At 33.8% G+C, this 26,714-nt stretch overlaps 2 protein-coding genes across 5 annotated transcripts in view; one reads left to right on the plus strand and one right to left on the minus strand.

The window, feature by feature from the left end:
• Positions 1–26,714, minus strand: part of LOC138693158 (lachesin-like) — a 1,789,721-nt gene that overhangs the window by 128,490 nt on the left and 1,634,517 nt on the right. For all 4 annotated transcript variants that reach the window (XM_069816848.1, XM_069816850.1, XM_069816849.1 and 1 more), the window contains one exon: positions 17,411–17,596. In XM_069816848.1, coding sequence (XP_069672949.1) covers positions 17,411–17,596 — 186 coding nt within the window. The remainder of the gene's footprint in view (positions 1–17,410; positions 17,597–26,714) is intronic.
• LOC138693157 (UDP-glucosyltransferase 2-like) overlaps positions 1–26,714 on the plus strand; it is an 86,161-nt gene that overhangs the window by 32,444 nt on the left and 27,003 nt on the right. The gene's annotated exons all lie outside the window — the stretch shown is intronic.

Raw genomic sequence — 26,714 nt, forward strand, 5'->3', positions numbered from 1 at the left:
GCTGTTGATTTGTAGTAGCCATTTTAATCATCTACGATTTTCATTTGTCCTTTCAGATTATGCATTGTTGATTATAAGGAAACTTCCATCTTTTAATCATATTTTAACCAGCAAGAATTTTTTCCTACTAATCATAATAGCTTTATAATAATAAATTAATATTATCCAAACCCAAACGGATCAGACTGTATTATGAAACCAGAAAGTTCAAATATGATCACGAACGTAAAACAAAACAGTGGATTTTTTTAATTTTTCGCCATAGTAGTTTTCCTTTAAAGAACGATTTTCGTGACACTCAACAAATCTACAACAACTGAAAGATACTACCTTGCAAGAAATATCTGTAAAAAGCTATGCATTGTGACACAGAAACAATGGTGTTTTGTTGAACAAGAGAATATAGGATATATTTATTCCTTATGTTTTGTGAAAAGAAAACAGTTGTTTGTCTGACAGAGTGAAGTTTTGTTTTGTACCACAAATATTATATTTATGACGTTTTAAAATTTGAAGTGACTTTTGAATAACCCTATGTAACTGGTTGCATGAATGATTGCCGATTTCGAGAGATACATTAGCGCTGCGTTATCTATCTCCTATGCAGTTTTTATGCTTTAATTCGCCTACTGGCCACCGACAATCATCGTGTAACGAGTAATACGAATATAGTGTCTCTCTTCTGTTACTTGTTTTTGTCTCTTTAGTACATTTTCCTTTTGTTACATTAATAAAAACATATTCAACAATATTTGTATAATTTATATACATAACTGAGACATAAAAAAGTTGTATTATAAAGCATGAGAATTATAAACACAAAGCCTGAAAATAAGGAATAGGACACTAGTCAAGAAGGAGATAAACAAGAACTGAAGAGAGGTTTTCTTCTTCTTCTTCTTCTTCTTCTTCTATTTTTATAGGTTAGGCCCAGGCGGACTCTTCCGGCCTTAATTCCATCTTTAAACGGTTTGCCTACATTTCTCTTCGCTGTTGGATTGCAATATAAGGCTACGTTTGGAATTCTTGTTCCTTCCATACTTTCAATATATTCTTTCTGTGTTTAATTATGTGTTTTTTCTATCGACTGAAGAGAGGTAAAAGAGAAATAATAAATGTAACAAATAACACAAAAATTAATAAATGTAAGCAGAAAAAATGAAAACAATATTAAATTGAAGAGCGAAAGACGAGGTGAAATGAGAAATGTGCAGAAGGAAAGATGAATGAAAATAGAAATTTAAAAAAACAAAAGAAGAGCAATTATAAACAAGTAAGTAGGGAATGTAAGATAGTTTGAAGACTACCAGGAAAAGTGGATGCAAACCTCTTTCTTCTTCTACCTTTCAAAATGGTTAGGTATTAACCCGTTATGAAGCAAAATTCAGATTAACTGTTGCTTTCATCGTCTTCCCGAAGTTGTCTAATAAAAAGATTGCAGAAGTAGTATATTCGGGGATATCTTCTGCATATTGTGTAACCACTTTTCTTGATAAGTTCTAGTTTCCCCCACCAGATTGTTTTGATCCCTAATTGTTTTCTTATGTCATCGCTTTTAAGTCTGTCTCTTAAAGTTACTACCAGCAGAGATCTAAGAAATCTCATTTCCGTAACTTCTATTTGTATTTTGTCCAGTTCTCTCATCATACAGGTCTCGCTGCCGTAGAGTGGAGAATGTTTTGAAACGACGTTGCTGAGATTACTTTCCTTGATACGAGTATATTTCTTTCCTAAAATCTATGTACATCAATTTATATCATGTTTAGTATCTGAACATTATTTTCCAAATCCCTATACATATTTTTAAATTGAAATATCGCATCCTAAGGTAAAGCAGTGGTGTCGTGGTCTAAAGCAGTGGCATTCAGTCTTTCTTTTTTTACTAGCGTACCCCTAAAATATATTTGTATCCCCAAATTGCATTCCATATAAAAGTTAGCAAAAGATTATGCTTGACGTTGTACCAAAAATAAATTATTATTATTATTATTATTATTATTATTATTATTATTATTATTTACTATACAGTAGTTACTGATGCAATGATAATAGTAATGATTTACTGTAAGTAAAATGGTAACTTATTCAAGCAAGGAAAAACAAGAGTTCATATTGCAAAAGAAACTATAATATAATGCAATAATTATCAACAAGTATAATAAAATAAATATGTCATCATTTTTACTTGGTACGTAATCAGTGGGATGCGTACCCCTGGAGGTACACTACCATAGAGTGAATACCACTGATCTAAGACAACCTGCCTAGGACTCGCGTTACGGAATGCGCGCTAGTTTGAGACCTCATGAGGGAAGAAATTTTCTCATGAAATTTCGACCACTATATGTAATCGGTGCCACACAGCATCGTGCGTCACTAGTCAGCGAAATCCGGTTACGAAAAGATCATCGTGATAACCACACGATACCTCCCTTGTGGTTGGATGATCGTCCACGTCTGCTTCGGCATGTGGGCGAGAGATTAGCAGCCGACTGGTCGTTTGGTCCTTAAAGTGCTGTAGCGACAAGTATTATTATTATTATTATTATTATTATTATTATTATTATTATTATTATTATTATTGTTATTATTTTATTACTATGTTGTATCCTATGTATTTAAAAAGTAGTTTGTTCTAAAACACTATTATGTTTTAAGTTACAATTTTAGCTTCTATGTTATTTTTCCCATTTTGTTTCCAGAAATGTTCATATTTTCATTTGGGATTATTTTATTTTATTTTATTTTGTCATATTTTCTTGCAGATGATCCTGTCTCTATCAAGATCACTTGATTGTATACAAATGAGATTATATTAATATTTTAATAGATTAAAAATATGTTTAATATTTCAAAGATTCATTCTTCTGAAGACAATCTGCATTCAAACATAGTTTTATAATACAGTTAAAGTGTGCGTGGTAGACTACAGTCTTGGTTTAATCTTAGTCTTACTTTTGTAAGATTTTATTCATTCCTATAATCCTATTATCATACAGCGACTTATTTTCATTTATCAAGTTTACTGAAAAATCGTATTCACTATGCCTTACAATTTTTTAACGCATACTTTTCATAAGCCAATTCAGTTAGAAAATAATGTATCTAATGTCTACCCTAGATCATATATACCCAGATAGGTCGGCCTTATAGGCTCTGAGGTTAACAACTTTTGTCAGATTTACTACGCTGCCATCTAGTTGTTACATAGGAGTCACGTCATAATTCCCATTTGAATTGCATTAGCGACTGTACTGCCATCTCGTGTTCGTTTACGGCGGACGAGTGGCGATCCTGGCGGTTGTTCTCTTCAAAGTGCTTCCGATTTTAACATAGCGATGAGTTATCTGTTACATATATGATCTAGATGTCTACCCACTTTACTTTTACGTGATTCGAGTTCCGAAAAGTTCGGACAGATGGCAGGACTGTGACACATTTTCCAGTTGCACACCATTTCGGCGGACCACGCTGTAAATGATGTGTATCTGTGGAGAGTTATGTCGTGTACTAGGAACAATGTAAAAAGAGGTATATTAAATCTGGCCTCTCTCTCTCATTAATTATTGAATTGCAAAAAAAAACATCGATATAAGATCGCCTTTTTCTGAAGCCAAACTGTTCTTCTTGAAGAAGGTGTTGCGTCTTCAATTGGAAGAGGGAAAACCTCGTGTAAACACCCCAACCAAGAAGTAATTTATGCCAACCAGGATTTGAACCTGGGCCCGTTCATTTCACAATCAGACATGCTATCCGTTACTCCACAGCGGAGGACTTAATTATTATATTATTCAGAATTAATTCTACGTTTCATTATACATTTTATAAACTCCAAAAGCTTTCAAATTTCTCGAAGCCAAGCCTGGTAGTCGTTACCTTTAGTGAAGAACAACTCATTGCATAAGATTACTTATTTACTTTCTTATGGCTTTTAAGGAACCCGGATGTTCATTGCCACCCTTACATAAGCCCGTCATCGGTCTCTATCCTGAGCAAGATCAATCCATTCTCTACAATCATATCCCATCTCCCTCAAATCCATCTTAATATTATCCTCCCATCTACGTCTCGGCCTCCCCTAAAGTCTTTTTCCCTCCGGTCTCCCAACTAACAGTCTATATGCATTTCTGGATTCGCCCATACGTGCTACATGCACTGCCCATCTCAAACGTCTGGATTTAATGTTCCTAATTATGTCAGGTGAAGAATATAATACGTGCAGTTTTGTGTTGTGTAACTTTATGCATTCTCCTGCATCTTCATCGCTCTTAGCCCCAAACATTTTCCTAAGAACCTTATTCTTAAAAGACCCTTAATGGAGTTATAGGATTAGCATTCATTATTGTCACAAACATAATTTTTCTGTGTTAAAAGCCACACATTGCGAGAGAAAATGTATGTCAGCTTAGTTACACAAATTTTTTTTATTAATTTTTTTTTTACTTTCATCTACACACAAACGTTGAACAATTTTCCAAACGTCGAAATTTGTAAGTCCAATTGAAATTCGGCAAACTCCAATTCAAATCTCCAGAGTCACCGGCGTAGTTCAGCCGGTAAAGAATTTTACTGATGATCCGAGACTGCGTTAGTGCGTGGGTTTCAATCCCTTATGTGGTTTTCCCCAAAAGTGTAAGGCGGACGTCAGGCACTTCCATGACGAATGCTCGAACTCATCTCGCCAAATGCCAAATCACTGACATCAATTCCATAGACTGTTGAGAATCATGAAGTTGGTACAACGTCGATTAATTAACGTTTAGAAGTCTCCAGTAGAAGATAGGTTGCGAGATAGGAAGGAAATTAAAGAAGAATGAAAGAAAATAATATAGAAAATTCAATGGAGAAAATAGCAGAGGGAAATAATTAAATCGAGGCAGAAAAAAATGACAGGAAATTAATAGGACCCCTAGAATTGCCTGAAAAGGTTTTGTTGTTCGTGATTGTTATTATGAGCACGGTTGGATTTGCAAGGATGTTTGGAATTTTGAATAAAATGCTTATATTTCCTTTTATTACTGTCTTCATATTTCCTTCAATTTTAACAATACGGAGCCTTCTCGCCAACCGTTTCATAATTTCTCTCTTATTTCATGAGGTCCAGTCTGAAAACTACAATTAAATTTATAGTGGAAACGATTCATATACCAGTATGAAGCAAATGAGTTGTTTGAAATTATTGTAATCAATAATAATGTGTGATTACAGAGAATTTAATTCAATTAGATATCAATACCACAGTTAAGTACTCCAGAATTAAACTACAATGCCAAATTAACATTTCCATTTTAGTCCATGCATTTATTATTCATCTCCACTTTTGTACGAATAATAATTATTTGTTATTACATTAAAATTAAATTTAATAACTTGTTAAGCTTTTACATAGTACAAAAATTCATATGAAAGTTTTCCAAATCCATCTGATACCGAAATCATAGATCTACAACAACTGTTTTTATATGTCTCTCCTTATATATAGATATAAATCACTGAATTAAAGAAACATCTAAATACATTATTAATTTATTAATTTAAAGTAAAAAATCTGGAGCGGAAGTCCTCCGGGAAAGACTTTAAACCGTGTGTCCCGTGTAGGAGTTTTCCAGCATTTTAAACACCTCCAAGCTTAAATTAGACCCTCTGTACTATTTTTTTTATGTTTAATATTGGTCGACCAGCAAACTTGCTATACAGACCACTGTTAAATGATGGAATATCACATGCAGAATATCATGCTGAGGTTGGCTCTAAAGGCTCCTCTAATTAATTTAAATTAATTAATTAAACATTTTTGTGAATTATGTGAACAAAAATATGATGATTTTCTGTGTTAAATTTATGAAGAGTCGTCAGTATCACTAAGAAGGATGTCTTGAGGGAGTTTCCTTTTAAGTCGAGATGGCTGACAAAATCTTGCTCCAATGTTATATGTCATAGCTCCAGGTACACCAGGAAGTTTGTTGAAGAAAGATTTTGACATTGAATGGATGTACTGTTCTAGTGGAAGAATTCCCAATTCTTGATGCAGTTCCCTCTGTACTAGATTTCACCTCTCTCGCGTCCTAGTAATACCTTAGTTGCACACTAGATGGCGTTAGAATCGTTGAGCTTATAATTTGTCCTTAAGCCCCCTCTCGGCAATAAATTTAACTAAATTCCTTGTAGGTACTCAAACTTCCGCTAGGGAGATACTATGTTCCGTTTTTGGAACTATGGGTTAAATGTTAAATGATTATAAATTAAGTTGTTAAGTAATCGTTATTGTTGGAATTTCTTAAACACACGACATTCCTAATTGCTCGGTAGTTTCTTTCAGGAAATGCGATGCACATAACCTCTTAAAACATATAAAAAATATGGATGAACCCGCTAACGCAGGCATGTCAGAAATCAGACACTGAAAGTGCAGTGTATGTGCGCGGAACGCCGGTCTGTGCAGATTGCGTCATTCACGTGTTGCTCTTACCAGTTCTTAGCGGGAGGGATGTACAAGAATCTATTCTACACTTCTAGCGTTCAATTAAATTGACATTTGGACATTATAAACATACTTAACAGAAGGAAAAAAACACAATTATTGTCAGTGTCTATATTTGACAATTGTAATACAAGAAACAATAGACTTACTCAGTTACAATTCACAAAGCAGTCGTTTGTAAAGAATCATTTATTGACACGATTTGTATACAGTATTTGAAGAAAATATAAATATTGCAGTAATTTCGAAACAACAAAAACGAACACAGTATTTCATTTTACCTAGTAGGTACTGATTATTCAAAGTAATACTCTTTCATTTTTCCTCAAGCATTATTGGGACTATCGGTGCACAAATGTTAAAGAAGATATTTTACTCCCAATTACATGCAATAGGACATTGTGAGGCTTTGACACTGGAATCATTTTTCCTTGCTGTATATTAAAATAAATTCACATTATTATTATTAATAAAATGGATAACTTAAGCTTGAATTTAAATTTATATATAGTTTATTTGGAAAACGTTGAGCAAGTATCAGCAAGTTGGGAGCGTTACTGAATTGAGTTAAAAGAGTACTTCACAAGCTGTGAAGCGAGGACATTTTCTTTATGTCAGGTTTAAAGATTTATTAACGTAAGTATATTAAGATAATATAGTAACGTGAGATGGAAAATTCGCCATTATGTATTATTTTTCGAGAAAATTTTTTCGCTTAACAAATAGTTGCTTTCTTCCTTCCCTTACAACCTCAAGACCCTCACATGTATTCCTCACTCAATATTCTCATTACTTATCAGCTTATCAAATAAAAGTTGTAAGTCGTCTAACCATTGATGGCTGTGCTAGTACAGACTCCAAAACAACATCATTGTCATGTTTGTCTTGCCGTGAGAGTACTAATTAAGAAATAAGAGCTGGTGAATATATTTTGAGAACTTTACTAATCTGATTTAAATTCTCACATCACTATTAGGTCCACATGATATGATGGAAGCCTTTCATTTTAAAATAATTACTGTTGGCTGAGGAAAACATCATAACAGTTACGTTATATGATTCGTGATTTCCCTTCTTCGTTATGTCTGTGGACTCCTCACTTTATATTGATAATGCATTCACAATCACAGCTCAATGAGCACACCCGTACCGATCTGTGTTACTGAAACCAAAGCTGTTCTGCTACTGCAGGTAATGTACAGCCCTGTCGCGTTCCCCTCCAAGCCGATTCACTCCCTCCAGGTAGGGGAATAGGAACTGCACATTGCACAGAGACAAGTGCACAATGTGCGCGACTGCACAATGCGCTAACGTAATACTTAACTATAAGTTGCGCATTCCATTTGATCAACGTTGTAGTAGAAGTATAAGCTGGACCATGAATGAACAAATGAAGTTCGTTAAGTAACGAACGCACTGCGAGAGGCATCGACGCAATTCTCATAAGTGGTAATTCTTTAATTTGTGGTACAATTTTTCTCGAGTGGTACGCAGGAAAATGTTCCATGTTAAAAAGAATAGAACGAAAAAGTAATGAACGAAAAAGGAGAAAAAGGTACGTAAAGGAAGAAAGAAAAAAGGAAGATGTAAGGAGGAAGGTGAGTAATGGAGAAAGAAACAAAAATACGAAGCAATGCAGCAAGAAAGGAAGGAAGCTAAAAGAAAAAATATATCCTTTTTTTTTATATGTTAGAAAATGGAGTTTAGATAAGATTAGAAATGAAGATATCATGCAGAAACTAGAAGCATGCCCACTTATTGATAAAATAGACAATTACAGACAAGATTGAAAATTACATGTAGAGAGAATGAACGACTACAGACTTCCTAAGAAAGCAATGAATTATAAACCAAAAGGACGAAGAGATCAGGGACGACCAATGAAAAGATGGAGCGACTTTGAAGCCGGAACGGGTAATTGCCCATAACATGAAGTGAAGAAGAAGAAGAAGAAGAAGAAAATGGAGTGGAAGGCAGAATATAAAATTTATGAAATGAGAAAATGAAAGAAAGATAGTGGCAGAAGGAAGAACGCAGATAATAGCGAATGAAAGAAGTGACAAGGAGAAAGTAAGAGTGGGTGGAATAACTGTTCCAAATGACAGTGTTCAGACAGCATGAAGGCAGATCTCTCGTAGTTTGGCCGAGTGAATGAGCAGTTTCACGCACGAACCACTTCACACCCTCCACTTCACATTAGATACGAGGTCGATCACGAAGGATTGGAGAGGAGGGAGGTCCAACTTCTAACTTTAACTCATAGCATTTAGAAGTCATCTACTTGTACAAGCACGACACGGCACCAAAATAAGTACCATAAAAATACAACAAGAAGTATTTGAATTGAGCGACGACTTCTCAAAGGTTGGATCAAACTTCGTCCTGAAGTAAAAAGGGGAAAGACGTCTTTTTTATTAGAACGTTAGCACTGCGTAATTTTCGCAAGAGAAACATGACTAAATGTCGCTCATTGCGAATGTAAGTCTTCTTTATTGTGTGGATTCACTTCGTCGAGGTATTTATTATTCTCAGACTTATATTGTTTCAACAAAAACTTTCAAAATATTAGCGCTGTGTAAATTTATTATTATTATTATTATTATTATTATTATTATTATTATTATTATTATTATTATTGCATATGCGGATGATGTGATCACGGGTAGGAGAAGTCAGGATGTAAAGGAGACATTTGAAAGGCTAGAATATTAAACCAAGAAATTTGGTCTACAGGTGAACAGGCCAAAACTAAATTTATGACAGTTTCCAAGAATGCATGGCCGGCTAGACAATTTGAAGAGTTTGGTACCTTTAATTTCGAAATAGTGGATGAATTTGTATATTTGGGATCTACTTTAACTGGTAATAATGACCTTAGAAAGGAAGTTGAGAACAGGATTAAATCGGCCAACAAAGATTATTATGCACTACTTCCAGTGATGAAGAGCCAGAATGTATTTAGAACTACCAAAATCCAAATGTATAAAACCTTGATTAGACCGGTGGTTTTATATGCCGCTGAGACATGGACTTTGAATGAGGATGTATGTAAGGGACTCGGGGTGTTCGAGAGGAAGGTACTGAGGAGGATTTTGAGAGCGGTATGTGAAAAAGGTAACTGGAGGAAGATACATAATGATGAATTAATGGCCATCTATGGTGAACTTGATATAGTATCTACGATTAGATTTAGCACATTGAGATGGATAGGACATGTTGGTAGAATGACGAGCGAAAGGAAGGTATATCAGATATTCCACATTCAACCAGAAGGGAGAAGGAGGAGAGGAAGTCCGAAGAATAGATGGTGGGATTCAGTTCTGGAAGATATGAGGAGGTGCGGAATTAATGGATGGCTACAGTTGGTGAAGGATAGAGCAGCATGGAAGTGGACATTGCAGGAGGCGAGGCCTACTTTGGGCTGTAGAGCCATGAATGATGATGGTTTATTATTATTATCATCATCATCATCATTACTAACATTATTATTAATCAAATTTTTATTCTACTAAATTCCAGTCTCCCGCTTTTCATCTATCTTATGTAGATAGGCCTGGTGTTAAGAAATGAGTAAAACGTTAAGTATTTCGCCAATATGGCTGAACGCTTGGTCGCAATATAATTTTATTCATATGTTAGTCAGTAATTATAAATTGAACTAGCGATCTATATTTCTTAATGAGATGCCAGAAGCTGCCACCGCTAGCTGGAGAAATTGAAGGGTTCAGAGCCATAGCGGGCCAAGCGTCATTTATTAAAAACGGAGAAAGAAAGGGTTAAAGTTAAGTAAATACCATAATTTAATGAAGATTAACATAATCATTTAATTTTAATGTGTATACTTTATCTTACTTTCTATATGTTTCGTTAAATTGTGGTAATCACTTAGTTTTAACTCTTGTTTTCTCCGTATTTAATAAATGGCACTTGGCCCACTATAGCTCTGAACCCTTTAATTATCCAGGTGTCAAGATGATTGATAAAAACGTCTTGTCATGTTGATTTCATCAATAAAACTGTTTCCATAAGACAGGAATAACAGATGTACATATCAACAATAAAATTGTTACCGTAGTAACCTTAACTATAGTTTCCTGTACAAAACAAATGACATATTACATAAAAATATGCTCTTTCAGATGATAGTAAAAAAAAGCTATAAGATGCCATTTACGATGACGTCATGACTCGCACAGCAATAGTCTCAAAATATTTTGTTACCAATAAAATATTCTTTGTTAAAATATAAAATTTGACGTGTATGAGCTTTTTGCACAATGAAATAGCCTTGCAGATTTTCAGAGCGAATAGCTCATGTTGTATGTATCGTATTGGTGAAAAGTTCATAGTTTTTTTTTTTTCAGGAAAAAATGTTTCGCCCCCAAATGTTTAACAATCTCTTATTCGGTAACTATTGTGAATAGGATCGTGTTTCTTGTCCATAACGATAGGAAATCTAATAAAGAATAATTTATCCCTCTGGCGTATTTCCATAGCGTGGACGGTTTTCGTGTAAATGTAATTACGAAAACTATTAAATTCAAGCCATTGCACGAAGCGAGCGAGTGGCAACGTCTTGGTAGACAGCAGCCTACGTACGGAGACTCAACGAGTTCATTGGCCTCTTACATCTGTATCACGAGTTGTATTAGCGACGATTTTCCTGGACTACTAAAACTTCAAACTAAATTTTTTAATTAACCGTGCATTTAATCACAAAACATAATAAAGGTTTTCTATTCATTTACGTGTACCCTATCATCCCTTTCCATCTGAAAGTTTATTTCACTTCCACTCTGTATATATACCTGTATATACATATATTGCAAAACATTTGAGGTGTACCCAAATGGCATGAATTTTTATTACCTAGAATGCAAAGGAAAAGCTTCCTGAATGAACCCAAAAGTAAGTCAATTTACTTCACTTTCCAATTGTATAGTAGATATACCTAAATTTATATAGAACGTTTATACAGGGACATCACTTTATTTTTACCAACATTTTTAACATTAACCTGGCTATACTCGGAAACACTGTTGCCCCCTTCCATTACAGGAGTCTGATGTTGCTAGTGCAATATGTAAACAAATCATTTTACTAGGTATAGGAGGAGAGAAAAGTAGTGTATCCATTTATGTTGTAGGGAAATACGATATTACGATTTTCAATTTGATCATCACTTTTACGGAATTTATCAAAATACAGTAGAGTAGTAACATTAAAAAAAAACTCAGGCGGTTATGTTCGTTATGTAATGTCTACTTTATTTAGCATATTAATCATTGATGTTAACATACAATATAGAGAGTGCATTTAAATTGAGGGGATCATAAGTAAAGGGCTGTAAGTGCACTTAAGTTACTTTTGAGAAAATGGGGTTTAAATATTTAAGCTTTCGTAAAATCGGTGAAATTTTTATTTAAATTTTAATGTGTGATGCGATTAAATATCCCTTTGGCACTAAAATCTTAGATACTTTTGCTTACACTGGATGCACTTAACTCATGTTATTACAACTGTCACTAGCATTTCTTTTCTTCTAGCTACCTCAATTCAAAAAAAGCTAATCTGAATGTTTAAACAAGTTGCTGAAAATGGTTGCCGTTCATTACAATGCAGGCTTCAATTCAGTAAGCATATTATTAAAAACATTTTGAAGCATATTCTCTGAAATTGAATTTATCGTTTCTTGAATATAATTTTTTTAGTACGATATTATTAATATAGGTTCTTTCTTCTATAGAAAACGCAATCATATTTATGAAGCACACTATACACTGCAGTGTTTACTTCACTGCTTGAAGACTTCGAATGCAACAGCGGCCGTAAGTTTGTGTGTCTGACGGGAGCAAGGACATTAGTGAAGGGGTGAGAGTGAAGTACATTCAGAAATGCAGGTACAATAAAAATGCAAGTAAAAATAAAATGATGTCCCTGTAGTTGACGTATATTGCAATTTCTATATTTACGGAAATTGACATTTAAGTTTGATGTGAAAGTTAAAAGCGTGTGTAAGATTTTGTTGTGAGACTGAAGATAAATTTCTCCCATTTCATTCTAATATTACTTTAGTGATTCACTGACACGTAATAAGCATTTTTGCACGGAAGTGGTAATATTTTTAACACTAGAGAACTGTTCGGCTGTCCGAACTGCACTCTTCTTATATTAACTGCATTAACTGCGATATGTCCCCAATCAATCTTCAGCGCTGTTATCAAACTCAAAAACAGAGAGCTACTACTGTGGGCAATATCAACAAAAACGCACAGCTATATGTATGAAAAGTGTCGCATTTCAACGTTACTGGGTGGCAATTCATTTGCTTAAAATCTATTTGCAGGAGATTAAAACACTCGTTCAAATGGAATTGCGGAGGCTTCCACACAGCCACAATCCCAAAGGGAGTGGTAACATGTACATCGACACACTATTTGGTCCACACAAATAAAGCATTTTTAAATGACACTAAGTCGACTGAACATCAGTTTATAATGAGCTGAGGGTGATAGAAATGCATTATATTTTTTAGTTGTGTCCAGCATTATAAATACATTTCTTCACTGGATTATTATTTAACGATGATGTATAAACTGCTAGCTTATTTAGCGCTGATGAAAGTAGTGATAGCGAGACAACACTATTGGCGAGTTAAACTGTATGATGACTAAAAACGAAACAGCAGGAAGACTAATAAGATACAAAGCTGCAGCAGTCCGAATCAAAAGAATAATCAGATCCGACCAAAGTGAAAGTTGGAATAGATAAGTTGCAACAACAGAGAGTTACTGCAGAAAATGAAGCCATTTGGACGGGAAAATGGATACAACATTTCAAAGAACAATGAAAGAATAGAACTAGTACAGAAATAAATAATGAAATTGAAACATCTCAATATATGGAAATAGACAGACTAGAATCTTTTGAAGTTGATGAAGGATTAGAAAAATAAAAAAGTAAAAAGTCCCGCGGAATTAATGGTGATAATATAGGGCTAATAAAATATGCATTTCTACTAATGAAAACGAGGTTCCTGAAAATTTTAAATTAATGTTGGCAACAGAGAAATGTCTCGGACAACTGAAAGTTACCAAAAGTTTTCTTTATTTTTAAAAAAGCAAATAGAAAAAATTGCACGAATTATAGAAAAATTAAAGAGTCAAAAAGTAACCTTAATAATAGTTTTATTAATTAGTTTTATTAATTGAATACGTATAATAAGACAACAAACACTTTTCAACACAGTATAGCAGGAACACTTGCATTGAACATAGCGGGGACTATGTTGAAAAGTGATGAAGTGCTTGTAGTCTTATTGTACATATTCAATTAATAAAATAATTATTAAGGTTACTTTTTGACTCTCCTTCGTAGCTAGTTGAATGAAGTACGAAAGTTATACGCGAAAATAATAACCTTAATTACTTATGGCTTTTAAGGAACCCGAAGGCTCATTGCCGCCCTCACATATGCCCGTCATCAGTCCCTATCCTGAGCAAGATTAATCCAGCCTCTACCAGCATATCACACCTCCCTCAAATCCATTTTAATATCCTCCCATCTACGTCTCGGCCTCCCCAAAGGTCTTATTCCCTCCAGCCTCGCAACTAACACGCTATATGAATTTATGAATTCGCCTATACTGCTACATGCCCTGCCCATCTCAAACGTCTGGATTTAATGTTCCTAATTGTGTCAGGTGAAGAATACAATGCATGCAGTTCTGTGTTGTGTAACTTTCTCCATTCTCCTGTAACTTCATCCTTCTTACCCCCAAATATTTTCCTAAGCATCTTATTCTGAAACACCCTTAACCTCTGTTCCTCTCTCAAAGAGAGAGTCCAAGTTTCGCAACCATACAGAAGAAACGGTAATATAATTGTTTTATATATTCTAACTTTCAGATCTTTTGACAGCAGACTGGATTATAAAAGCTTCTCAACCGAATAATAACACGCATTTCCCATATTTATTTACAGAAATCTTGCCATTGGAAGAACAGTCAGGATTTAGAAGAGAAGTGTATGTGCTGATAATGTAGCCCAATTTATATAAAAGCGAATGATAAACGAAACGAATTCAATAAAAGAACGTCACTTATTGTTTATAGGTTAGCAGCAAGCATTTGATAAAGTCAGAAGAGAGAAAATTTAGAGATAATATAATGGATAAAAGGAACATTGTTCAACTTCTGATCCAAGTTATAAAGGATAGGCCTATGTATAAAACACTAGAATATGCTATGAATGAAAACTGGGAAACACTTGCGCAGAGAAAATCAATGTAGGTGTTCAACAGGGTCGCAGTTTGTCACCAAGTGTTCAACTAATACTTAGACGAAGCTGTTAGAAAATTGGAAAATTCAACTGAGTAATTTTAATGTCTCTGAAAGCTTACAACGAATAAATAAAATGTTTCAAAACAATTATCTTTGCAGTCGACTAGTATTGAAAATACATTACAGAGAGTCTCTTTGAATTTTTTTTTACTAATGGCGGGTACTTGACTGTTCGTCATTCATCCATCAGAAGCCAGTTATGTAGACCAATTTACCGACAGAGTCGTTTACCAGGGTGCGCCACACAAGACTCGTCTACGCTACACCCGGGATTAGATGAGGTGATGATGGAGATTTGTTGGAATGCCACAGGGCAACCGGAACTTCCGGAGAAAATTCCGTGTTACCTACACCATGGGCTTGCTCAACGTAAGTTATAAATCTGTACTACTCCCGAGCAGGAGGTTTAGTTCTTACGGGCTGCAATGCCTAATGTTTCTGAAACCTAATGTATGTATGTATGTATTTATTTACACTGCAAGTGGGCAAGCACCCGGTGGCAGTGGTATATACAATATTAACAATACACAATAAATAAATATATAAATAAATTGGGGAAAAAAAATCAAAGGTACGGATAGAACCCGAGCCCACAGGATTATAAATCCAGCGCTCTAGCTACTAGGCCACCGTGTCGGTTCACCTATTTATTTATTTTTTTTTATTTATTTTTTTTATTTATTTAATTTTGAATTGTGATAAAGTCCGGCAGTCCCAGACATTATTACTTACTGCAATTAATGAGGACAAAAATGGCGATAAACCATTCAGAATAGATTAGACTTAAACATTTTTCATTGCTGATGATGTATAAATAAATAAATTAACAATGTTCCGAAGGTTGGCCTTACTTTCTTCTACAGGTGAACTAAAGGGGGCAGGATAGACATAATACCTTTGGGGAGGCCGAGACGTAGATGGAAGGATAATATTAAAATGGATTTGAGGGAGGTGGGATATGATGATAGAGACTGGATTAATCTTGCACAGGATAGGGACCGATGGCGGGCTTATGTGAGGGCGGCAATGAACCTTCGGGTTCCTTAAAAGCCATTTGTAAGTAAGTAAGGAAGTAAGTATTTATTTATTCATTTATTTATTTACTTACTTATTCATTTATTCACTTGTTTATTTTACTTATTTATTTATTCACTTATTTATTTATTTACTTACTTACTCATTCATTTATTCACTTATTTAAGTTATTTGTTTACTTTATTTATGTCTTTATTTATTCATTCACTTATATATATATATATTTATTTATTTATTTATTTATTTACTCATTCATTTATTCGCTTATTTAAGCCATATGTTCACTTTATTTATTTATTTATTTATTTATTTATGTATTTATTTATTTATTTATTCACTTATTAATTTATTTACTTATTTATTTATTTATTTATTTATTTATTTATTTACTTCATTTATTTATGTATTAATTCAACTGGTTAGCACATATGACCATGAAACGAGCGGGCTGGGGTTCAAATCCTGGTGGGATTTCCAGGGTTTTCCTTCAACCAATTGTAGCAGAATTTCTAGGTAACTTGCAGTGTTGAACTCGGACTCATTTCGTCAACAGTAATTCACATATAATCAGCCATACCACAGCTCGGGTTAAGTTGACAGCGCGGCGTACTGTTTGGCTACAAGTATCATTCACAGAACAGGAACGATATAGGACTTTCCTTATCTCGTGAAATCTATCTTCGCGTCACGGGAAGAAGAAAGTGGACTGAGAAGCTTACTTCCATCGCTACTTCTACTTGTAGCTAGCAGGCTCACTTAACCCCACCATAAATATCTTACTATGAGCTACAACTCACGCTTGCATTTGGTTTCACGACATGACGAATGACCTATAAATACAATAAGCCTCAGGCTGCACTGTATGTCTATCCTGCCCCCTTTAGTTCACCTGTAGAAGAAAGTAAGGCCAACCTTCCGAACATTGTTAATTTATTTATTTATACATCATCAGCAATGAAAAATGTTTAAGTCTAATCTATTCTGAATGGTTTATCGCCATTTTTGTCCTCATTAAGTGCAGTAAGTAATAATGTCTGGGACTGCCGGACTTTATCACAATTCAAAATTAAATTGGAAAATTTTGTTTTATTAAATGCATTTTAGGTATTGCTAGAAGTCTTCATTTGTGTCTATTTACTCCAGATTAAAATTGCAGGTTTCTGTTTATGTTAGATAATTAGTTAGGATATAATTAATTACGATATTTAATAACTAATTTAAAGTATGTGTGACTGCAACTTGTGTATAATTTTGTGTGGCTTTACTTTTTTTTATAGTGTGATTTTTTTTCTTTTTTATTTCCATCATTGTATTTGTATTTCTGGTGGTGTGGAAGAGAAGGTCTGACGGCCTTAACTACACCAGAATAAATAAATAAATAAATAAATAAATAAATAAATAAATAAATAAATAAATAAATAAATAAATAAATAAGTTTAGTGATGCTACAATTTATTATTTTACTGAGTAAGACTGCTACTGTAACAGGTCAATATACAATTTTTACTACAGAATGAAGTAACAGTACAATTATCTGCTTGTAGCGCACTCACCTGGCTCTTCATGGGGTCTGTGTTCACCTGGCACATGTATTGGCCTCGGTCTTCTCGCTTGACTCCTCGTAAATTGAGCGTCCACGTGTTGAAGTCATTGTGTGTGACCGAGAGACGTGCATTATTGGTGATCACATGTTCATGTATAGCAAGAATCGCTTTAGTGTCAGCCTTGATCCACGCCACCTGCAGAGCACAAGTGCAAAGTGCTGTACTAATTTGTCAACATAGTAATCAACAAGGCATTTTGATAGGCTTTGATTCTGTAATCAATTGAGACAAATCATAAATGTAACAATCCACTTCTGGCTTTGTAGTTTACTCCCTTGTTGTGCAATGTTGTATGGCTCACAGCACAGTATTCCTGAAACCGTTACATAAATATATCGACACAACCTTAGCTCGATCAGATGGTTAAAGTCTTCTCACCAAATGGGACCAGTTTCATTCCTAACATATCCTGAGAATCTTCGTGGTAGACAAAGAACGGAGGAAAGTATTCCGAATAGTACAGTTTCTCATGCATTCAACCAAAAAGCCAGAAACTAAACACACTAGAACAATACGAAATATATAGACACACAAAAACACATCCAAATGAAATTCTCAACATACAACTCAATTTCAGAACACACACAATCTTTGACTCCACATTACATTACACAAACACACCCCCACAGGAAAAACAAACAAAAGGCGCCAAGACCAGCAATAACCAGTTCTGAAGATGGCCGATAACAGGCTGAAACATATTAATGAGATAATGTAAATTTAACACGAGAAAGACACATAATACGTTTTCCGAAGTGATATAGTATTGAAAATTGTGTAATGAAGATGTATATACATTCATTTATGCTTCAGTTAAAGTTATTTTATGTGTGTCATTGCGTTCTATAACAATGTTCTATTGTATAATGATATATTTGTTTTGTATTTGTGTTTATAAATTAATTTGTAAAATGTAATAATATTGCGAATATTATTGTTAAATAAATAAGTAAATAAGTAATAATAAAATAAATAATTTTTTTCACAAGAAACAACAAAAATGCAATTATATATATATATTGAAATTGACCAACATTTTACCCGTTCTCCCCTTAAGATTGTATATTAGGCTATATTAATTTACATTTGCAATATTTTAACAATTATCAGCGTTATACATATCTGGCTTTCAGGTAGTAGCTCCTTGTAAAGCAGGTTTGAATAATTTCAAGGAAAAAAATTATGACGGTGTCGTGTATAATTTCCGGGGTAGCTCAGTCGCTAGAGCTTTCGCGCGCTAAGCGAAGGGTCCCGGGATCGATATCCGACCCCGGAACAATGTTTCGTTGAAATTATTCAATTATCAGCGTTGTTTATTAGTTAGTCCAGTAAATATGTACGTATGTCAAATCCCCGTTTAAGTTCACATAGCTCCTATAATATTAAAAATGGATCTAGGCACGCTGTTTATAGAATATGTAAAAAAAATACATATATCTTTATAAATATGGTTTCAGTTTTGAGTTAGGTTCAATGGTTTGGAAATTATAAGCATTCTTTGACAACAATAGAGGCGCGCGGTAATTGTTTAGCAATTATTGCATTAACATAATCGGTTTACCATATAAAGTCATGGCAGATTTGAAACAAATTTTGAGAATAAAAGTTAAAATAAATGTTAATTTATAAACTGTTCATTGACTAAAATTTAATTTTAGTTTGTCTCAAACTAATTTTTTTATTTCATTACGCTTAAATAATAAAAGAATTTATAAATTATTTCAAAATATGTTATATCATTAACTAGATTCTGTGAAAGTTTGTTATAAATTACTATATCGCTATAAAGCACACTGCGAACATTTTAGATAGAAGATTAATGTGAAAAGAGGGAGATGAAATTTAATTTGGTGCTCTAAATAGATGATTTAAATTGGCCAATCATTCCGTAACACATTTTACGAATAACCGAGTTTAAAGTTGAAATTCAATCCCTTGCGTATCCATTAACCGCAACGGTAACAGACTGGTAATGACTACTCTGTCACTAAGCAAACAGAAAACAAAATTAGCCTTGAACGTTAAATATTTTGTTTCACGGTTTAACACAGGAAACTCTCGCAATTATTCTAAACGAATACTTTGATTTATTTTTACGTACACTTAAACAACGTACTTACTTAAATTTATTTCATTTTCTAAAACATAAAATGTGTTTATCCATATCTGACCACTTAGTATCTACATATTAGATAGCAGACACATTGAAGACTTCAAGTAAATAAGGATCTAACTAACATTTTCTAATTGTCAAGGAAAATGAGTCGATCTGGGCGGCGCAGTTGGTAGAATCCTGGCCATCTGTGCCCGAGGTTGCGGGTTCGTTCCCGGCCCAGGTCGATGGCATTTAAGTGTGCTTAAATACGACGAGCTCATGTCAGTAGATTTACTGTCATGTAAAAGAACTCCTACGGGACAAAATTTCCTACACACAGCCGATGCTATTGTAACTTCGGCAGTTGCGGGGGTCGTTAAATAAAACATAATGTATATATTTTATCAAGGAAAATGAGCCAGGATATACGTAAAAGTAAATGATACATACACGTCCTGCCATCTATGAACACCTAATAAAACTATAAAGAAAGGAGGCTCGACTTTTTTATTTATGTTGTAGGACTAGGTACTGTACATTCATAAATTATTGCTACTCCAGCTAAAACACAATTTACACAAATATGGACCTTAGATCCTTATTTACTAAAACTTCAATTATAATTGATAGGTAAAACAACCACTACTCATTATCATCCACTTCAAAAATTTCTGCAGTTATTCGGTTTCATTCTGTCTCTTTTAAGTTTATGATCCAATAGTAGGTATATGTCTACATAACCATCCGTGATTATCTGAAAGGTATAAAGGAATGATACCGGTTAAGACAATACAAATGAATACAAAGTAAGGCACACACTAATTCTCTGTTTAAGACAGATTAAACTGTCCGTATCAGTCAATAGTATAATCGAACTTGGGCAGCTAGATTGATAGGCAGAAAAATTACTATAATATTTCAGATTGACATCATGTTAAAATCACTGCAGTAACGGAAGTAGTGGAAACATATTCGTAGGCCTATATTTATGTGAACGTCCCTAAACTTATTTTCGCGGCTCCATAAAACATTGCCTCATTCTCTATGGCGTTATTTTATACAGCCATTGCATTGTCACGATGGTAATACATATTCTCTCATTATAGATCTTATGTTATTCACAAAGATTCACTCTATTGTCCGTATAAGTTAGGTTTATATCTAGATACTTCAGGAACAGTTACAAGAAAAATTGTTATTTATTCAAGTGTCAGAATTTATATTATAGACCTCAAATTTTTGAAACCCTGTTTTTATTCAAGATCCTTATGAGTAATATAATCTCTGGATTTTTTATAAACAATGTCAGTTTTCGTGTTCTCATGAAGTTCAATCTACATCACAAATATATACCTCTATATTTGGCCTTCAGATCCATTAAAACCTCCCAATTACTGTAGAGCAATAATTCTAAGTCATTTAACTTATAATTTATAATTCGTAAAATTATAAATATTTATCATACATTATTAATATTATTATTATTACTATTATTAAATAGATGAAATGCTTACGACAAGAGTGTAACGTGAGTCATTGATTTAAAAGTTTATATCAGCGATACATTGAATGATGTTAACCAAAACAATAATCTTTGCCCATCCATTAAATGTAGCGATTTATAGAATAATTTTCACAGATGATAGTGTCATTGGATCATTTACGATTGGCGGCGTCCATGAAACTGATGACGAGATTGCATAGTTCTTTTCATCTTAATTCAATTTCAAAACAAACACGAAGAAAGCAAAGAAAAACGGGTAGAAAACGCACCATAGAAGGAAAGAGGTTTTAAACAATGTTTAAATAGTTCGTGTGTAGAATTTACATATTTAGGTGTTACGTTAGGCAGCAAGGGAGAATGGAGTGACCAAATGTTTAAATAAATGACCAAATATTGATATTTAAATTTTAAAGGGTATTTACAAAGCTATAATTCTATATAATGATTCAACAAGACAGACAGATATTTTTGTCATTAATAGACAAAAACAACACAGGAATAATACTAAACCCGACTATCAGATTTGAAAGAGATGCACAACAGCCAAACCTTACTGATATTGAAAAGAGAATTATCTATGAACCTCATATTCCTTATTGTAGCAAGCAGTATAACATCATGGCTAATCGTTGGTCAGTACACGGTCTGCTTTTTGGAGTTCGTAGTACCATCTCTAAATACACCTAAAACCTTTTAAAACTAATGGGATTCACATTTTCCAACATTGCGAAAATCCTTAGAGAAATTTTGAAGGATTCGATTCACATTTTGCAATTTCATTTCTATTCCAATTCATATAATTTCACCTTCACTTTAATTTTCTTTTGAAATTTATTGTATATATTTTCATTGTTTCATTGTAAAGTTGTATACATGTATTTGTTTTCTGGATCCTTGTGGTAACCCTTATTGAAGGGCAGATGTTTTTATTTTATAAATCCGATATACAGGGCGATTCACGAGGATTTACCGTCATTTACCGAGCTCATTTCTGAAGACATTCTGAGAAAGAAATGTCACATAAAGATTTGTCATAATCGCAACATTTTCAAAGTTACATTAATTTGAAGTTGTTTGTAAAATATATTTTTTTTCTTATTTTTACGGGTAAATAAATATTACAAATAGAGAATGAACTATTCAGAAGTTTCATTTTATTTAATTGGCTAGTGTTCTGAAGCTAAGAATGTATTGTTAATTGCTTTGTACAGATTTTATTTTTCAATTTTTAACTAAAAATGACATCATTCTTACGTACTTAACACAAAAATTGTTACAAATCATATAACTTTAGTAACGTGAGTTTTTACAATTTAATTATGCATCTTAATGTACAGTCTTAAAGGGTTTATAAGAGTGGCGTGATTTGTAACAGTTGTTGTGGTAAATGCGTAAGAAAATGTAATTTTGTAGTTAAAAATCGAAAAAAAAATTCTGTACGAAGCAACTATGGAATTCACAACACATTTTTAGCTTCAGAATACTAGCAAATTAAAGAAATGATACTCCTGAATAGTTCATTCTTTATCTGTAATATTCTTTTATCCTTAAAACTCAAGAATAATGGTATTTTACAAATTAGTGTAATTCTGAAAATTTTTAGATTAGGACAAATGTTTATATGACATTTTTTGCTCAGAATGTTTTCGGAAATAAGTGACGGTAAATCCTCGTGAATCACTCTGTATATAGAAATATAGTGAAATGACTTATCCCGATTAGCCTATAGCCTATTATACGGATAGAATAGCAGTCAAATTTTGTGAAAAAAATATAAATTACATAAAATTATTCTGAGGTCCAAAAGGATGAAGTTTTATGTAATTTATATCTTTTGACAGTATAACATTCCTAGTTACACACTTGGTTGTTTTAACTTAATTCTATGTTTCGATGTAATAAAATTCATTGTATTTAATGTGTTCAGACTTTTAGGGTAATCTTATTAACGTTCATAAAGTGTTATTTTTCTAATACAACATGATGATGCCCGAAAAGACGAAAATTCTCGTTGTTAACACTACATTTATTTTATGTTATTCACATAAAAAGTGATTAAACAAAGTTTGTGGCAGTCAATGAAGGATTTTACATAATAAATTATTTATTTAAATGACTGTCGGTTCAACTTGCTCTCAAAATTTTAATAAAAATAAGGTAAATTTATATTTATAGTTAACTTGAGGTGGAAAACGAAACTAGAGTTATATATTTCGGATTGCTGTAAATTTTAGGTGAATGTAAGAATATATATTATTTTAATGTACCGAAGTACATATGATATTTCTATGCAGATATTCTGCGTCATCATACGATGAAAGAGTAATGGAACGGAGAAAAATTCTTTCCGGCGCCGGGATTTGAACCCGGGTTTTCAGCTCTAAGTGCTGATGCTTTATCGACTAAGCCACGCCGGATACCACCACGGCATCGGACAGAATCGTCTCAGATTAAGCTCCAACTCTTGGGTTCCCTCTAGTGACCGCCCTCTGCACTATGTCATAGATGTCTATGAACGTAGGACCGAAGTCCACACATGTGCTGAGGTGCACTCGTTATGAGTGACTAGTTGGCCGGGATCCGACGGAATAAGCCCGTCTTAAATCACAAAGTGATTTACGCATATCATATATATTATTTTAATGTACCGAAGTACATATGATATTTCCATGCAGATATTCTGCGTCATCATACGATGAAAGAGTAATGGAACGGAGAAAAATTCTCTCCGGCGCCGGGATTTGAATCCGGGTTTTCAGCTCTACGTGCTGATGCTGAGTATACCTCAGCACATGTGTGGACTTCGGTCCTACGTTCATAGACATCTATGACGTAGTGCAGAGGGCGGCCACTAGAGGGAACCCAAGAGTTGGAGCTTAATCTGAGACGATTCTGTCCGACGCCGGGGTGGTATCCGGTGTGGCTTAGTGGATAAAGCATCAGCACGTAGAGCTGAAAACCCGGGTTCAAATTCCGGCGCCGGAGAGAATTTTTCTCCGTTCCATTACTCTTTCATCGTATGAATGTGAGAAGTTTAGTTTTTTTTTTTACAATCATAGTTAGGATAATGGATTTTTTAATATTTAAAATAGATTATAAGGATCGACTGGTATGAAGATTATCATGTACTGTTAATTTTGAAATGGACTTTTTATTGTAAGAGTTATGGAGGAATGTAACAGGACCGCCATTAAAAACCGTATAGAGTTATATGTGTTTTAGAATAATAATAATGATAATAATAATAATAATAATAACAATAATAATATGCTTCACCTGACATAATTAGAATCATTAAATCCAGACGTTTGAAATGGGCAGGGCATGTAGCACGTATGGCCGAATCCAGAAATGCATATAGAGTGTTAGTTGGGAGGCCGGAGAGAAAAAGACCTTTGGGGAGACAGAGAAGTAGCTGGGAAGATAATATTAAAATGGATTTGAGAGAGGTGGGATATGATGATAGAGACTGGATTAATCTTGCTCAGGATAGGGACCAATGGCGGGCTTATATGAGGGCGGCATTGGACCTCCGGGTTCCTTAAAAGCCAGTAAGTAGGTAGTAGTAATAATAATAATAATAATAATAATAATAATAATAATAATAATAATAATAATAATAATAATAATAATAAAATAAAAGCCATTAAATAAGTAGATAATAATAATAATAATAATAATAAAAATAATAATAATAATAATAATAATAATAATAATAATAATAATATAAAAGTATTACTACTACTGCCACGGTATACCTATTACAAAATATCTTTCAGAATTAATCGTAATAGCATAACTTCGTCAATGTCAAATTTGTATAATAGAAAGAACTGTCAGTATTAGAAAGGTGAAATACCCACGTGCGATCGTAGCGGGAGTTCAGCTTTAAAAGACAAATGATGAAAGTTAGAACATATTCCACTCAAAATGTGAGCCGTGCCCACGACCTGTGGATCAGACAATAATCGCAGCGGCTGCCCGCCAACCCTTTGTTCCAAATTGCTGTAATCGCGTCCTCAGAAAAATGAGAATCCCTCATAAAACGAAGCCATTTTGCTGATGAACTCTTCCTCAGGAAGGCGCGCTTGCAAGCGAGCCGCGGCAGGCTCGTCATCAGGGCTGTTTCCTCTTCTTTGATTATCGAGTCGTGCAAGAGTCATCGTTACTTTGTGCTTGATGGCTAATCTGTTCCAATTCACGGAGCGTTTCGTATGAGTTACTAATGTAATGATATATATGGGGTCCACTTATCAGTTGTCAGCATAAATTTTAAACATTTTATTGAGCAAAATGGAGCTGAAAACAAAGAAGGAAATGTGGAAAGAAATAAGAATAAAGAAATAAAGGGGGGGGAAGGAGAAACTAAATAGAAAGAAAGAACTAATAAAGGAAGAAAAGACGAAGAAACGCGTTTTAAATTAAGGTGTAGACGGAAATTTGCAGAGGTTATTCAGTATCGATATAGCCTACAAATTTTACATTTTATGTACCATAAATCTACGACATGGATCTCCTAGCTTTACTTCTATCCTAAAGAAAGCCATGGTGGGGATTTTATCATTCTTTGAAATCCATCATCACCTCAGCCGGTTTCGAACCCTCGAACATTGGATCTAAGGGATAGAATACTATTCGCTAGACCATCAAACACAACTTAAATGAGGAAGAAGAGTGAAGGAATAAAGAGAGGGAAAAGGAGAAACTAAATAGAAAGAACTAATACAGGGAGAAAAAAGAAAGAAACGCGTTTTAAATTAAGGTGTAGGCAGAGTAAAATTTTATTTAAATTTGCAGAGGTCATTCACTATCAGAACAGCCTACAAATGTTGACTAGTGCTTTCTATCTTTTATGTGCCATAAATCTACGACATGGACCTCCCAAATCCATAACCCCAGCCGAATTCGAACACGCGAACATCGGATCTAAGGGATAGAATGTATTCACTAGGTCACCAAGCACAACTTAAATGAGGGAAGAAGAGAGAAAAGTGAAAAATCTATGTAGAAAGGAAAAGGAAAAGAAAAACATTAAATGTACAGATCGGTCATAAAGTAAAACGATAAATGTAACTGAAATTAGGGGATCAAAGAGGGGGAAGGAATGAAAGAGATGACATATTCAAAATAAATTAGTACAATTATAAAGAAAGAAACAAAGAGAAAATGAGAGATCGAAAGGTAGACAGGAAAAAGAAAGAAAGTAATTTAAAGACGAGCAAAGAAGGAAGAAATGGTTATAGAAGGAAGAAAATGGAAAAAGAAGTATTTATGGAAGAAATATGGATTAAATGTAAAACAACTGTACACACAGAAAGATGCGAAGAAGTATCTCAAATGGAATTAACAACAAAAGAGTACAGAGATATGGCTACTTTAGTGCCAGCTTATCATTTCGTGAACTAGGCGTTGACTGGAGTAATAATTGTGACGTAAAAGCCTACAGAATGAAGATTCTCTCCTAAATTCTCCTGCTTCCTTCACCTAAAAAGTCAAATCCTTTCAACACTTCTTTTTGTCCTAATTCTTCTCTCATCACATAATATTTCATCTCATAAAAATTACGATATAAAACGGATATTATTAGGCCTAATTAATAGGAAGCGACTTTTCGTGTAGCTCAAGTTCATCGATTAATATATTACATCTTAGAG

The sequence above is a fragment of the Periplaneta americana genome, chromosome 17 (assembly GCF_040183065.1).
Source record: "Periplaneta americana isolate PAMFEO1 chromosome 17, P.americana_PAMFEO1_priV1, whole genome shotgun sequence".
In the NCBI taxonomy this organism is placed as follows: Eukaryota; Metazoa; Arthropoda; class Insecta; order Blattodea; family Blattidae; genus Periplaneta; species Periplaneta americana.